Source organism: Paralichthys olivaceus, chromosome 12 (genome assembly GCF_024713975.1).
Source record: "Paralichthys olivaceus isolate ysfri-2021 chromosome 12, ASM2471397v2, whole genome shotgun sequence".
NCBI classification, from domain to species: domain Eukaryota; kingdom Metazoa; phylum Chordata; class Actinopteri; order Pleuronectiformes; family Paralichthyidae; genus Paralichthys; species Paralichthys olivaceus.
Window position 1 is genome coordinate 21,553,020 of NC_091104.1, and position 17,014 is coordinate 21,570,033.

Consider the following 17,014-nt stretch of genomic DNA (forward strand, 5'->3'; position numbering starts at 1 on the left):
GCAGTGTTAAAGGTCCAGTGTGTAAGATTTAGCTGAAAGGGAACTATTGGCAGAAATTGAATGTAGAATAATCCTCATGATGTTTTCACTTGTTCGTTTCATCTAAATTGTATGAATTGTAGTTTGCTTTACCCCAGAAAAGGCCCTTTATATTTAAATACTTGTGTAAATACTATATTTACTTCGAGGGGGTCCTCTCCTCGGAGGCCGCCATGTTTTTTACATTAGTCCAGTCTGAACGAACTAAACACCTTTTGGGTTTTTATGACAACTGAAGCTATCACAGGTTCTTTTTCATGTTTGGAAGGAGAGGGTGAGGTGAGGGGTGTTCAGCTGCAACATGCAACTTCAACACTAGATATCACAAAATTCTACACACTGTACCTTTAAGTCCTTCTACGTTTATCTGACAAGATTAATCTAGTGCTAATTACAGAGAAAAGAACTCCAATTAGCATCAACACACAGGACTACACAGAAAATGAGGGGAAATGTTCGTCAGCTGTGATCCTGTCTCTGTGCATGCCCTGCTGCAGTGAAGATGATGGTAGCAGCCTCTCATATGAGTGGCTTCCAGTTTGAAGATTGCCTCCCCAATATGTAATCATTTGCCTCATGTCTGTATATTTGTGTTTTATTGACGTGAAAGTGGAGCAATGGGAAACTTGAAGGGGAATGAATGTGAGACAAATAGAACTGTAATGAGTCTCTCTTCAGACTCTCTATCAAGTTCACTAAAAATGCATGTGAGATGGAATACTAGTGTTTGTGTGTGTGTGTGTGTGTGTGTGTGTGTGTGTGTGTGTGTGTGTGTGTGTGTGTGCTTGTGAGCCCTTTATGATGTTCTAAATGTTTTTGTTTTTTTCCCATTTTCTCTATTTGCAGCCATAAAATGGATTTTTCATACCTGTGGGGCTGTGGGCCCCGAAGGCCCGACGCCCACTCAGTGCCTCAACTCCTACAGGAACAGCAATGTCAACGTGACAGTTGGCACCCAAGGGCCCTTCAAAAGCATTCAAATGTGGCGGGTCCCAGAAACTGGCACCTACAGGTAAGACTGATGCCAGCATATAAAGCCCCTGAGCACACAAACATCTGCCTAACTCTTATTTTAACAACACATGTTTCACTCAGCGCCCACTCTGCAACAATGCTATCACTTTCCTAAGGGTGACTGTGTTGCAAGGTCAATCATTAAATACACTTGGGCTCGTGAGCGTTTAGTACACACGGTGCACACCCGTATTTTAGGCATCAGCACACACTGTGCAACTGGCAACAATGCAGACTGTTCCTCACACCCACGTCCACTCCTCTGTGCATCAGCAGCGCATCAATCTTCCACAAGCAAACAGAGAAATATCACTATCAGATTCTTGCAGGAGGGAGCAGAGGCTGGAGTTACAGCAGCTAAATAGTGTGATTCACTCAGCACCTGACTCCAAAAATCCAAAAACCGCCCACCTCCACATCTATGTTGGTGGCCTTAAAAGCTACAAAATACCTCAAAAATCTGCAGCAGTGCATTGACCTCCAACTGTGCACTGCCACAGGATTAATCCTGTAATATCCACTGCCTTGTGCAAGATCAATATTCCTCCTGTGGGCATTCATGACAACCTGAGGTGTTTAACTTGGATTTGACTTGAAAGCTTCTAGCCTCCCACATCAACACAGAAACAAACAGTCGCACACACACACACACACACACACACACACACCACTAAGCCCAACCAAAACCCTTTACTCTTAAAATAGTGGACATCGCCATCATAACACCTGTCCTAGAGTTTTAGAAAGACACCTTCTGCCTCCACGCTAACTCCATAATCGTGGTCTTGATGCGTGCTCCTGGTTTAGCTGGCAGAGCTTGTAAATGAAGCTGACAGACGGCCACAGGGATGAATGTGCGTTCTGCATCTCCCCGAAGTCATTAGGCAAACAGCTGAGGTAGCTACTGGGCACCGGGCAACGTTCTCTCTCGCCCCACCAAGCTCGACCACCAGGGAGGAGAAATATCGAAGCTCTCCCAAAAACCAATCAAGCTGTTGTTTTTTTCCTGGCAAGAAAACTGGAGCGTTTGAAATGGGTGTCTTTTGCTATACGAAGGTGTGTGTTTGAAGACAGATTGTGTGTCCATGCAGTTCATTTTTGTTTGCACGTTTTCTGTGCAATGCTTGGTCAAATATTTTGAACGTGGAATACAAAATATATGCATCGTCATTGTTAAATTACAGCGTTTTGTTGTCATACATGTTTATATCCATTGAAATGAAATGAAGCAGCCTTTCATTCCCTGTATCATCACAACAATTATCCCACTAATGAGATTTTTTGATTTGTGTTGTTTTTGTGTGCATCTCTGCCAGGATCACAGCGTACGGTGCAGCTGGCGGCCGCAGCGTATTGGCCATGAGCAGGTCACATGGTGTATACATCACTGGAGACTTCCTGCTAAGGAGAGGAGAACTGATTTACATCCTGGTGGGACAACAAGGAGAAGACGCATGCCCTAATGTGAGCCTTTTTTAATTTACTACTACTATCATGCTTTACATCAATACATGTTTAGCAGCATGTGAGAAGCTATAGTCTACATTCACAGACGAATATGTTTAGATGTAAAGCAGTAATATTACCTATTAAAAAATACACATTCAGTTTGTGCATCTACTGTGAAATAGCTTCAATCGTTGTTCTTTTATAAAGAGTCACAAATTAGTACAATAATCATTTTACCGTGGAAACCGCTTATAATGATCACGTTTGTCCCGGGCCAAATTGATCACTGTAAGGGGTTGATTACGATTACCAAATTGTGTTGCTTTTGTATGATAGTCGCAGAACTTGAAGGAAAGGTTTTTAAGATAAGGGCAATATCACATTGTGCACTGACACACTGATGCCACTGTTCACTTTTCTCTCTCTAACTAAACCTAAAAAAGTTACTTTTTAATGGTCCAAACATGTATGAAAAGACCAAAATGAATACTCTAAGTGGACTACTTGATCACTATAACTGAATTATTTTAACAGGATTTGTATAGGAATGATTTCTTCCCTAGCTTTTTGATCCATATAATACTATATATAGACTACTATATCCATGATCATGGATACACTGTTAAACCTGATGGTGGTGGAATGGAAACACATGAGACACAACATTCTATAACATTGTCTAATGTGCAAGACTTTCATGGACCCTGGCAATTTACGCCCTGAGCAGCCCCTAGACCTCACTTTGGATACCTCTTCTCTAAGTGGTTATGCTTTATGGCCACCAGTGACTGTTTAAGTATGCAATCGATGCTTTCAGTGATCTCTCCATTGTCTCTCTTAAGCTTACTTGTGTGTTTTGCCAGCAGTGGCTGTCATCCATTACGCTCAGGAGTTTGTTCACTGGCAGCAGCACAGCATGCTTCCCCTCACAGTTCACAACACTGAGACTAAAACCCCCACAGTCCTTCTGGTTGCAAGCAAAGCCATCCATCATTCGCATTTTAAACATTCCACTTTCCAGGCCTGTCCCTCGATGAGTTAGTTACTGATCAAACAACAATCACTGAGGAAAATTACCCACAGCGGCTGAAAAGTTTGCCAAATGGAAGAATCCAGCCTTCTCAGTCTCTCTGTAACTCAACACATTTCTATGTTAGAGAGAAATGTATCACAGAAGTGTTCTACCTTTACACCAATGAATCAATCAATCAGACTTTAGTCTAAAAAATCACCACCTGCACCACTATACACACACAAACACACACACAGATAGTATGGGCTTAATAGAGGACTAAGAAATAAAATAAAAAACAGTAAAGAGAGGAACTGAGGAAACACTCACTTGGACAAGAAGTAAAACATCACCAAGAAACACAAGCAAGCCCAGCTGCCCATGCACATGTTCTAATCCCTGAAGATACCAAGGTGGAAACACTAATGACAAAATTTAAAAAAGACATAAATTCTGAATAGCACAATAAGAAAAAGAACAAAAGAGAAATACATAAAAGAAATTGCAAATAGATGTGTTAAAGTGAGTAAAATCAAAATTGATAAAATATAAAATTTGCTAATATAATACACATAATAATAATAATGGTAATAATAATAATGATATTATATTGTGTATTAATATTGTGTTTTCAAAAGGACAACATCTGAGAATATTAAAATAAGTACATTTCAAAAGATAAGTCAAATAGGTCTGTGCTTCCCTGAGTTTTATTATGGTTCATTTTAACAGATTAATTGGTTAATGCATATATCTAAAAAATAAAAAACCGCAAAGTGCTTCAGAAAGAGTTTAAATCAAGGAAGTGACAGCACATAAATAAAAATGTCAGGAAAGAAACACTTTTTTTAAAAGCCCTGGCATGAGGAGTAAATATTTACATGAAAATATTTATTTAAATGTGATTTATAAGATGATTTCCATTTAACAGCCTTTCTTTTATGGTGGATGTTATAGCAGGATATCAGGCGGTTTGAGGGCCTTTTGTGTTCAAGAGGCAGAATGTGGAGCTTTACAGGCAGGGGTCCTCGCCGCTGTCATGGAGTTATTAGGTTGTAACGCAGTGTGTCTGGAAGTGTTCAGTAAAGCAGAGGGGGACTAGGCTGTTCCAAAGTGAGACTGGAGTCGTTTAAGGTTCCTCTTATTTCCCCCCAGTTGAGATGACGACAGGCAGCAACTCTCCAAAGAGTCGCTCTGACTGTGAGCTGTGCAGTCGAACAGTGTTTCTCACACCTAACTTTCCCTCTGGTGAGGGGAATGATACCTCCCTTGTCCGGACAAACACTCTTCTGTGCATCTCAGGCACGTTGGTACACAGGCACACACACACGACCCTCCTTTCTGTCGTTCACTTCCTCTCCCAGACACAATCTCAACTCTAAAGTGCGGAGCTGCAATGACAGAACAGGCTGAGAGGCAGAGAGAGTGAAGAAGACTCTCCCATAACGATTGAGTGCGCTGCCTTTTACCCCCTCTAACCGTCAGTCACAGTCACCGAAGTCCCGCCCCTCCTCCACTCCTCCCGGCCCCTCAGACTTTCAGACAGACGAGGGAGCGGAGGGAGCGATGAGCGACTGTGAGTGTGAACTAGTGAGGTTCAAACATAGTGAGGGGAGGAAACAGATGCCCTCTCTCTCTCTCTCTCTCTCTCTCTCTCTCTCTCTCTCTCTCTCTCTCTCTCTCCCTCTCTCAGAGTAGGACAGGCTCCAGGCAGTTCAGCATGATCACACACACAAGGCCGACACATCAATTCAAAAGACCTCAGCTATAACAAAACGTCCAGTTCCGTTTTAATAAAGAGGCTGACTGACAGACTGTCTTCATTGGTTAACATGATCATTCATCTTAAAATTCTTAAGTCATAATGCCAGTACACCATCATTTGGTCTTGTTTTATTGTTATATTCCCTTATAAGATTAAATGCACTAGTGCTGTGCTCAATCTAAACCTGCCGGTTTGGGACGGGGTGTTGTTTTTGTTCTGTGTTAATGCAATTATTCCTTCACTGAGTCCTCCTTTAACAGTTCTACAGTATACTGTCACTTTTTATTGTTTGAGTGCTGGATGTTGTGTGCAGAGCTTTTTATAAACAGTCCATGGTGCGGAGTGAAAACTTAGTGTTCATCCTACCTGGATTATCTGCAATGAAGACTTCTAAGTCAAAATAGCTCTTGTAATATCATTTCAATGTAAAGCATTACAACAGTGACACGAACATATGATCAAATAAAATCATGAAATTATCAAAATGACCTGCCTTCAATTTTGATCTGCAGTTCGACCCAGTTGCTAATCACTGCTGTAGTTAAACAGAAGACATCAAACTCAATCCACAGACTGAAGGCCCACTGCCCCTCCCCCCCAGACTGCAACAGATTGCTGGTCCCCTGTTTATAAATACTTTATTAATATAGAACATATCTTGTCTCCAAATTGCAACAAACCCGGCACTGCACTTTCTCTGACAATTTATAATATGCATCCCAAGTGAGAAGTTGATTAGAAGAAGGGTTCATGAGATTTGTGTTTCACATACAGACGTTTGTGGAAATAGTTTGTAGATCATTTTCAACTCATTGAACCTGAAGAATGATGACAAAATGATAAGAACATTTCAATCAATGAGTTAATGTGAACATGAATCTATTATTAAATACACTAATGTAATTTAACAGGTTTCCACATTTCCTAACAACATATCAACTCTCTATTTACACAACTGCAAGATAAGCAACTATAGAGCAGATACAATATGGATTATTTTTGAAACAGCATTGAAACTCCTGAGATGTCTTATTCAGTCAGGAACATGACTCCAACACATGAAACAGATTTGCAGTCATGTAAAACACCAAAGGTAAAAATCAGTAAACATCCTAACCTCACTGGAACTGTCTCAGAAAGAGAATGACGGTCGGTGCTTTTCACTTCCTTTTTAAATCTGGATGTCTCCGCTTGGTATTCGCTCCCCACTGAAATGCTAAAATCTCACATTCGCAGGAGTCGGGGTTTGGCAACTGTTCTGCCTTCTCATACGCAACTGACATCCATGAAAGCAATTCTTCGGCGAACTGACATCTCTCTCTCTCTCTCGCTCTCTCTCTTCCTTCTCTCGCAGTCCAACGACTTACTGAATAGGATCTGCCTGGAACAGATCAGCCCAATGGTGAACAAGACTCAAGTGAAAGGGGGCGGAGGAGGAGGTGGAGGTGCTACGTATGTATTCAAGGTAAGTGGGTGCTGAGGAGTCAGGGAGATCATTTATACTTGATACTGGTTATAGACATTTTTATGGTAACGTCTATGTCGTTAAATTAGTTTTATTCTTTGTCACTAAGTCTGCATTGTCTTATTTTTGAGGCAGGAAGATTGTCTAAATCCACCACATATATTGAATCCCCTTTTCTTTATTGCAGTATGTGTAGGTTGAGTTGAGTTAGGAGGTCAGACAGATAACAACTGGAGCAAGGTGCATAAAATCTCTGTGAGAGGAAGACACAACAATGATTTGGCAACATGAGCCAACGTTTATATATAATTGTCCAATATCATAGCTTCACATAAAAATCACTGTGGCGATTGTGACTTGGTGAGATTATAAGACTCCATTTGGCAAAGACAGGCCTGACTTGGTGATGGCAACACAACCGTTAACTTGTTAACTTTCTGTAAGGCTCATCTGCCTCGTCTCCCTGATGCATCCAGTTTCAGAATAAATACATTCGCTTAAGTTTCAAGCTCAGGCATGTCTGTGAATAAAATTGTGTCTCTTGAGATAATAAAAAAAGACACCATCTTTCTCCAGAAAACACAAATTCCTAAACCCTGCAACACAATCATTTCAATTTACATTTAGGGCATTTAGCAGGCGGTTTTGTCCAAAGCGACTTACAATAAGTAAATTTGTCACAAGATCTAACGATACTTTCACAAAGTTTCTCTTACCACGAGTAGAATACATATACAGGTTTTGGAAGTACAAATGCATTCTCACCATTCAAGTACTTCATGTTCATGGAAAAGATAATATCAGTGGCCTGTTTGCATGAAGCTCTAGAGCCCAGCCACCAAGGAGACTTGAGTTATGTTGGGCTCTACTCTAAGTGAGCAGATAAACTGACCAACAGGCCCGTCTTTAATAAACCTATATATTCCTGATCTTCTCCCTATTGCTTCATATATGAGTCATATCATCTCATATGCGTCCCAATGTCCCACAAATCTCCTCTAAACAACAGACTCCTCTAAATAAGTGTAACTCTAAACAATAATGATGCAGGTGGAAAAAGATGTGCACATCCCCCTCATCATTGCTGCTGGGGGAGGAGGCCGGGGATACAGCAGCCAATCAAAAACCCAGCTGGAGCAAATGGACTACGACCCCAACCAGCCGGGACGCAATGGGAAGTCGAGCGCAGCAGGTACAATACCACAGCTTTGATGTGTGTTGGTACCAAGTACATATGTGTGCAGCTGATTGAGTAGTGATTATGTTCACATGTAACTCGGTATACTCAGTGCATTGTAGTGAGGGTATGAGATATCGAGGCCATGAAAGACGAGTAGAAAACTAATACTCCATTACTGTGCAGTATGGTTTGTCTTTCCCAGCTTAAAGATGAGACCATGAGTGTTTAATGTTCTCTTCTGTATGGATCCACAATCCAAGACCATGTTTACAGGAGGCCTGAGGTGGAACTGTATTTGCATATCTAACTGTGCTGGTTTATCCAGAAGGTGTTTACTTCTCTTTTAATGTAGAAGTGCCGAAGACGTTCCACCTCTCTGCCCTAGTGTTTGTGTTTTGGCAGAAAACAGTCTTCTCGTGATAATTCATATTGAGCACTTTGTCCTCCGTTGCTGCTGGACACAGCTGTGTATCATTGCATCTGTGCACGCTGCAGGCTCAATTATTCATGTGCTCGGAATTGACAATCGGCCCAGAAAACATAAGATATTGATACTTAGATCTACACAAAGCCCAAGGTTTACTTTTGAGGAAACTTGTGAATGAAAAATTAAATATTCAGCACGTCCCTCTGTCTTTTCAATTGTTTGTCTGGCTCAGGCTTCAAACAAGAAGGAGGAACACAGGAGGGGGGGAATGAAATTGGCTGGTGTTCAGGAGTATTGGAGGGATTAGTTTGAACTTCATTAGCTGTAACTTTAATCTTGAGTTAGCAGATCTCCTCCAAGAGATTTTGAGGTTTGTAAAATCTCTGCTCTAACCTGTGTTATTATCACTAATTACGGTATTGTGTAATGTGTGTGTGTGTGCCTGTATACATGTCACATGCATTTCTGTAGCTCCACATCTTTTCTCCAATATTTTGACCCACTTAAAACGTCTCTCCCCTCGCTCTCTGTCTCTTCACACACACACACTGTGATTCACAACCAAAGCCTTTGACTTCACATTATCATATGTGTGTCTGCTAACAGGTGGAGGAGGGGGTTGGAACGATAGCCTTCCTGCCAATCAGGGTGGCAGACCACTGGTGCTGGGGGGCCAGGGAGGGCAGGCCTGTCAAAAGTACTGGCTGACCCATGGGGGCTTCGGTGGCGGCGGCGGCGGCTGCATGTCTGGTGGTGGTGGCGGAGGCTACAGAGGTTAGTCCAAGAGATTTCCAAGGTTTCTCTGAGATGTCCAGAAAGAAAGTTTAATGAATAAATCATCTTGGGCTGCCAGGTATGACAGGACTGTTCATCTCGTGTTGTGCTTTATATGTTTTACACTGAACGTGACAGGGTGACATGTGTCAGGTCCTCTCTCAGTAACTGCTCAATCCACTGTATATCTCTCTGGATGTGGCTCTAAAACATTTAAACACTGCATTTAAACCTGATAGGGCTGGACAGTCAATCAATAATGAATATTTTTTGCAATATTATTTTCATCAATACCAATGTAACAAATGTGTTTGTCATTGTCTGCCCATAAAGAAGAGTTTCAAACCACAACTTTCAGATACAAAAGTCAGTTTTTAGATTTAAAAGTACTGATAACATGACATTTATCATGATAATTATCAATATCAACCGATATGAAAATTTGTATCTTCATCTAATATTTGGCCATAACAGTGAGAGCTCACAGAACGACTCTGGTTTTGGAGGTAAATTTCCCAATTAAGCTCTGTGACTGTTGTGTGAAATACACTTTAATGGTCCTCAGTAGAGAAGTGGGTCATCACAGTAATACACAATAGTACACACAAGGCATGAATAGAAACATCTAAATTAAAAAAGAAACATAAGTAACACTGAAAGAAACATGATAGTAAGCATAATGCAAATAACTGTTACTGTACATTAAAATACAGTGTTATAAAAAGGGTTTGATATGATGATAAAAACAATATATGTTAAAAAAAATGGATTTGGATTAGAGCAGATGGATGACAGATGTAGAAGTCCTGTGTGAACAGTATCATCATCTGTCTGGATGATGTGTGAAATGAGCTCTTACAGGATTTTGACTAATTCCCATTGAATGTACCGCGTCCTAACAGGTGCAATAATAATTATGACACTGAGGTTTTGTGTTTGTCCCTCTTGTTTTTAGGTGGTAACACGTCCATAGATAATAACCCCGAACATGATGGTGATGATGGCACGTCTTTTCTGGGTCCAGAAGGAGAGTCCTTCCTCTATCCTCTGAAAGGTACTGTGAATGATTCCTGGCTGTTTTCAAAATACAACCGCTCATCAGTCAGCACATCTGATCCTTTTGTAGTGTTTGCAGGTGAGAGTTTGGTGAAAGATGTCTTTGTACTTAGAAATTGATGGTAAAAATTGTTTTTCAATTGACATGTTGAATTAGTGTCTGTGGTGGAGCATCAGGTTTGCCTTCGACAGTAAAGAAATAGATTCGCACAGCAAGATGAGAACAAGTTTCTTCACTCTGTGACATCAGAAAAGGACTTTGTAGAAGCGTAGAGCAGATATGGACAGTTGTTCCATGGAGAGCCAAAGACGGGAGTTTTTCCTCCCAGCCAAAGGATATAGAACAGATTATTTTTATTGATTATCATGCCTCCACACAGAGAGCAGTAAGTGAAAAGTCATATTGTTGAGTGTAATCCTGCTGACCCACCTCTGCTATCCTTCTTGTACCTTTAAACTTGACAGTTACTAAAAACACGTTCTGAAGTTTCAGCTGTAGTGATAAGACATATTTAAAGAGTCCTTGGGTCCCGTGAAAGGCACTTTATAAATGCAAGCCATTATTATTATTATTATTAAGACATACATCAAGATAACCTCTTCACTGAGCTCCATAGAGAAATACAAAAAGGGCAAAATAGCAAATAGACACGGAAGTGCTTTTTAAAATTGTCTTTTATTGGACTTTAGTAAAGTACGCAGCCATCTCTCTCTACCCTTGAGATTGAAAAGGCCGATGCTGTTGAGTGTCCTCGCATTCATCATCAATCTTATTTCATTTCCTCTAGGGGAGAAAAATGAAGTCCAGCTAAATAAGCAAAATAAGAGAAATTAGTTTTTTTCAAATGGTACAAAATTATGCATTTTGTAATTACTCATTATCCACATTCCTGTCTATGAATTAAATTATACAGCACCTTTCAAAATGATTAGTTTAAAATAAGCATCTACAGTCGACATTGATCTGTGCATCCAATAAAGGTTTCATATTCCAAAGAAGCTGCTACTTTCTAAAACATTGTCGGAGAAATCGAACACAGTTTTTTCCTGGAAAAGAAAAGAGAAAAAAGAACAGGATGATTTATAACCGTTGAATCAGCAAGCACCCAGAATCACTATCATAACACACAGGACAGAATATCGGGTTGCAATATCTGTTATTTGATAAAAGAATATCATCAGTGTAAAGGTCAGGTTATTTCCTTCTCAGCTTGAACTGCAGAGACAGGTTCACGAGCTTGAGGGAAAAAAAACGCAGCAGGTGAGGCTGGACACTCCTGCTGTGTTCATTGAAAGAGCTGACAGAAAAGATATAATCATTCCATTGATGTTGAGAGGGGGGGGGGGGGGGGGGGGGGGGGGGGGGGGGGGTGAATTACAGTGGTTTAATCCACTGAATACAGGCTGAAGGATGAAGAACACAGCGATCCAAGCATACAGCCATCACTATATGCTGCTAGGAACCGGAGGAAGCATGCATGTTATATTAGAGGCCAGGATATCTTCAATGGATCTCACTTGATCCTCTGTAGCGAAGAGAAAACACAGCATAGAGGAAGAAAATGTCCGCACCTGTACAGATATTCTTGTTAAGCTTTCACAGTTGAACATTTGCGTCATGGCAAATACATATATCTCATTTAACAAAGGCAACAAGTTAAGAATTATGAGTAAAATTAGTAAGAGATCCATGATACAGAGGATGGCCATAACATCAGTATGCATGCAGTCACCATTTGTACTCCATACATTTGTATTCTTCCTTTGAAACCTTTCAAGCGTTTCTAGGTTCAATTTATGTATTTGCACTTATAAAGCTGATAACAGAATGATGAGAGAAAATAGATTCTGCAGATGAGTGCATTTGCTTTGCTTACTAAACAGTGCAAGCATACACAGCCGGTCCATAACTAATTCATGCTAGACTGGTCTGTCCGTGCTTGCTGTGCTTTAGAATTAAGAGGATTGCTTTCTTTTAAAATCTACATAAAGGAAAGGATGTTGTTAAATCAGTTTCAAATATTTCACGGCAGTGGAGAACGGAGAGGCTGCAGGTTTTGTCCCACATGTTTAGTTCGACTGATTAACGCACCCCCGGTCACAATCTGGGAATTTATCTTGTCCAGGTTAAGATTAGGCTCACATGAAAATGTCCAGGTTTCACTACCCTCCACACAACATGATAAACCAGCTATGACTCATTTCATCTCATATATTGGACTTGCTGGGAAAAGCTGTTCATGAAATTAAATCGCGCTGCTGATGAAACAGAACGCACAGACGAAGACAAGTGAGCTGTGAACAGTTACACTGCGGCAATAAACCCATCGAGCATGAATGGAATTCTAATGTTGAACCCAGACTCTATCAGACCAGCAGCAGCAAACACCTGAATAAATCTTTTGAGCGGCATTACGCCTTTGATATGATTTAAGAAAAACACTGAAGTCCAGTGATTTACAGCAGTGACTGCATTTTCTATAAACCAGTGCAGTGCTTACACTTACCCTGCCTGTTTGGAATGTTTACTTGGCCTGTGGTAATATTGGTTGTGGCGTTCTGTCTGAAACTGTAAAAGTGACCTGTGGTTATTTAGCCTCAGCAAGTAAAGTTCAGCAGCTGGTCTCAGTCTACAGCACCCTGACGCTGCACCACTGCTGCTGCACAAAGAGCAGTTCGCTTCTTTATTCAAAGTCAGGTGAAGCTTGACTCAGTACGCAGAACCCTGAACTGGAGAAGTAATTGTTGTGAAGGTGCTGTTGTTGCTGTTGTTGCGATCGAGTCCGTTGTTAGTCCCAGCATGTGGAAGCAAACCTTTATTCAATGACATGAGTCCAAGCTGCAGACATCTGGCACATCGTGTAACTTTGTCCACTGTTTCCTGGGTGATAATTACTGGAAAAACCTCATCATGCATTTTTTAATTGACATCATTTGGAGAAAATTGTAATTGTTGTGTTACTGAACTTCTCGTGTGACCCCTGTGTGTGTTTGCGTGTGTGTGTGTGTGTGTGCATCGGCCTAAAGCTATGGAGGGTGACGGCGAGGTGATCATCAGTCCGGTGCAGAACTGCAGCCACTGTGAAAGCGGTGAATGCCACGGGACCAAGGACAACATCAACTGCTACTGTGACGATGACCTCATCTTGGCACCAGACGGAGTCTCCTGCATCAACGCCACAGGTCGGACATACTTTTATATTGTATGAGTAATAGATAGATAGATAGATAGATAGATAGATAGAGTACTTTATTCATCCCCGGAGGGAAATTAAGGTGTCATAGCAGCTTGTGTATCGGAACACAACAAAACACAATGCAATAGAACAAAACAAAACAAAACATTTAGGTAAAAAGAACAGAAACAGAAACACAAGATGAATAGGCAGACAAGTAGTGCAGTGGCAATATGATGATAATAGTAATAATGATATGATGGTAATGTTATTGTTAGACAGTATATAAGAATATTAGTACAGTATATATTTATATATATATATATATAGTATACAGTATAACATAATATATATTTATATAGACAGTAATTATACCAATATAATAGCAGTATATAGTAATAATGGCAGCAATAGTATATATAATAATAATAATAGTAGTAGTAGTAGTGATAATAATAATATAATAATAGCATGTACACATGTATAAATATGTGTATATAGACTTGTAAATCCGAAGAATATACAGAGAATATGCAGAGTATGATATAATATGATATGATATATAATATATAGTAGGGTATAATTATAAGTACTTGACTATACAATATACTGGCAGTGTAAGAATACGTGGACTGGATGTGCAAAAGACAATATTATTCAATAAAAAGGTCTGTAATATTAAAGTGGTTTAAATTAACACACGTAGTGTAGTGCAGGGTACATGGTGCAAAGGTGACAGGTATGTTAGTGCAGTTCTGTGATGGTGGCTCTGACAGAGGTAGATGAGTTGTAGAGTCTTATTGCGGTTGGGAGGAACGATTTCCTGTATCGCTCCTTAGAGCAGCGGGGTTGGATGAGCCTGTGGCTGAAGCTGCTCTTTAGCTTGTCCAGTGTTTTGTGGAGGGGGTGAGAGGGATTGTCCATGATTGCCAGCAGTTTTGCCAGCATCCTGTTCTCCACCACCTCCTCCAAGGTGACAAGCTTAGAGCCAACCACAGACTCGGCTTTTCTGATGATTTTGTTCAGTCTGTTGGCGTCCTTTGCCTTGATGCCCGCACCCCAGGACACCACAGCAAAGAAGATGGTGCTCGCCACAACAGACTGATAGAACATCTGCAGCATCTTGTTGCAGACATTGAAGGACCCGAGCCTCCTCAGGAAGTAAAGCCTGCTCAGGCCCTTCTTGTAGACGGCCTCTGTGTGAGTGGACCAGTCCAGTTTATTATCCAGAATGTCTACTTCTACCTTTTCACGCAAATATGTGAAATGAATTGAAAACGTAGGGATGAGTTAAGCTGCTTGCAATTATACCTGTAATAGACTATGACTCAGTGAATAGATAAAGAATGAATCTACAAAAGTAATTAAGCCTGGGAGGTTCTGTACTTTATTGAATCTTTATCTGAGGTAACATTTTTAATTAGTGCCTTAATCATTCATAGTAATTATCAATGTGCAGGATGAGCTAACCTGTTGAAAATGGATAAACCTAGAGGAGTGTTAGCTGTGTTTTCTTTGATTTGTTAGCATTTATATCTGCACTGCTGTCAGATAAAAGCTTTTTATCTCAGGTCAAGGATTTTGGACAAAAGGGTTGACCTGGATATTCATGTGGTGACACTGTAGCATAGATGTAGAATTCATCTCTTAATGGGTTCATTGAAAGGTCATGATTTTTCCCATCAGGCCATGTCAACCTTGACTAAAACTCATCTTCCACACAAGTGTTGTGTCTAAGTTCTTCTGACAGAGCGCGGATAAACCCCTGTGGATGTGGAATTGCCTCCTCAATTATGATTCGTTATCTCAGATGAAGAATGAATATATGAATGTAGCTCTGAAATGAATGAATAGGGCATAATGTCACTTTATAATGTGAAGCAAATAACGGGGCTATTACCATCTCAATATTATCTTAATGACCTAGAGTGTCTCTTTGCCCTGTGATTTACCAATCTGGGCTCAGTGATGACAAGCAGTAGATAATTCTGGGATGCCGGGTCATAAAGTCACAGTCACAATATGGTCTGTGTCTGTGAGCAGGTCTGCTCCTCAGCCTCGACAAGTGGAATGAGATCACCTCTCACCGCTGAGAAAAAGGAATTGTCATGCACCAGCCGTCGCGGTTCCTGAGCTCTGTTGTGTCATCGCTTTCACATCATTAATTAAGTTGGGGATCACAGTGGAGAAGTGAATGTTAATGCTCCTCCGGGGGAGATAACAACTGTGTGACGCTGTTTGTTTCCCCTTGTCTTGCAGTGGTGTCCCTGCTGCTTCCACAGCCGTCTCTCTCCCACCTGGCACTGGGTCTGTCTGTTGGCACCTCTGCCCTCATCGCCGCCCTGCTGCTGGCCGTGTCCGGAGTCATGATTAGTAAGTAATGTCACACGTCAGTCACTTACTCTATGGAGTTAAGACATAATGTGGTTATTAGTCATGGTATGAATGATAAAAGGTTTTCTGCTGCAATTATTTTTCTGGTATGACTGAGTATTAGGGTCATATTGAAGAAAAATGAAGAAAGTCATAATATTCTGAGAATAAAATATTAATCAAATGATTAAAAAAGTCATAATATTATGAGAATGAAAAGAAAGAAACTTGTTTTAGGAAATAACCAGCAAGGAGAACCCAGGCTCACCAGAGTTCCATTTCGTCTGCATCCAAAATCTTGAACCAATCTCATTTTTGTTATAATGTATCTTAAAAAAACACCGAACCTCCTTTAAACATCACGCAGATGTAACCAACAATAGCCTCGTAATCGACCGCAACAAAACATGTCCTCCTCCACAAAAGAGTCTGAGTGGTTCTTTCTTTAGAACAGACAAAGTTTCTTACACAATCTTCCCTGACTTGTGGTGCTGATGAGACTGAAGATTAAGTTCTTTCATTGTGAAACCTACGCCTAATTAAGTATAAGTTAACAAGATGACCCACACTATAAACACAATAAAGAGAAGATAGTGTGTGAACCAGGGGCAGAAGTCCACGCTGTCACTGTGACAAACTATTAAATTAAAAATGTGATTACCAGAGCTGCAGTAATGTCACATTTTAATGTTTATTTTACTTTAAGGTATAAAGTAAAATCACAAAGGCACACAAACCATTAACAGTCTTTGTTGAGATTGCACTCAATAAAGTAGAACTCTATAGGGGAGCCAGTGTAGATCTACAGTACATCATGCCATTACTTATTTATATTAAATAGCTGTCAGAAGCATGTGTGCAATAACAGATAATAAATAGAAATCACTAATAAATTCATGCAGCCACGCAGTGTGAAGGAAACCATCATACTGGAGTCAGTGAGGAAGATGTGGGCATGTGGAGTGTTGATTAGTGGGTGGCAATTGAAATGCTGCAACACATTTGTGTTCCTGCTGCCTTTAGTGGAGCTGGTTTAGTTGTAGATTTTTCAGATAACTAGTTTTCCCAACATCTTTCTCACAAAAACATACTAGAACACTAATCACATCCACAAGATGAATTCCTGTTTCTTTTCACAACCATTTCATCTTCTACAACCGTTTCCAAATTCAACACGTATAAATTTCACTCTCTCCTTCCAAAACGCATATCCCATATTTCACACACACACCTACACAGGAGAGTTGTCTGGATGGGTGAGTGAGTCTGAGATGTATGCATGTG

General features: G+C 40.5%; 1 protein-coding gene across 2 annotated transcripts in view; it reads left to right on the top strand.

Moving 5' to 3' along the window:
* Positions 1-17,014, top strand: part of alk (ALK receptor tyrosine kinase) — a 340,767-nt gene that overhangs the window by 307,062 nt on the left and 16,691 nt on the right. For both annotated transcript variants that reach the window (XM_020084757.2, XM_069535974.1), the window contains exons 12-19: positions 886-1,051; positions 2,370-2,517; positions 6,634-6,744; positions 7,795-7,936; positions 8,958-9,125; positions 10,081-10,179; positions 13,209-13,364; positions 15,617-15,730. In XM_020084757.2, coding sequence (XP_019940316.2) covers positions 886-1,051; positions 2,370-2,517; positions 6,634-6,744; positions 7,795-7,936; positions 8,958-9,125; positions 10,081-10,179; positions 13,209-13,364; positions 15,617-15,730 — 1,104 coding nt within the window. The remainder of the gene's footprint in view (positions 1-885; positions 1,052-2,369; positions 2,518-6,633; positions 6,745-7,794; positions 7,937-8,957; positions 9,126-10,080; positions 10,180-13,208; positions 13,365-15,616; positions 15,731-17,014) is intronic.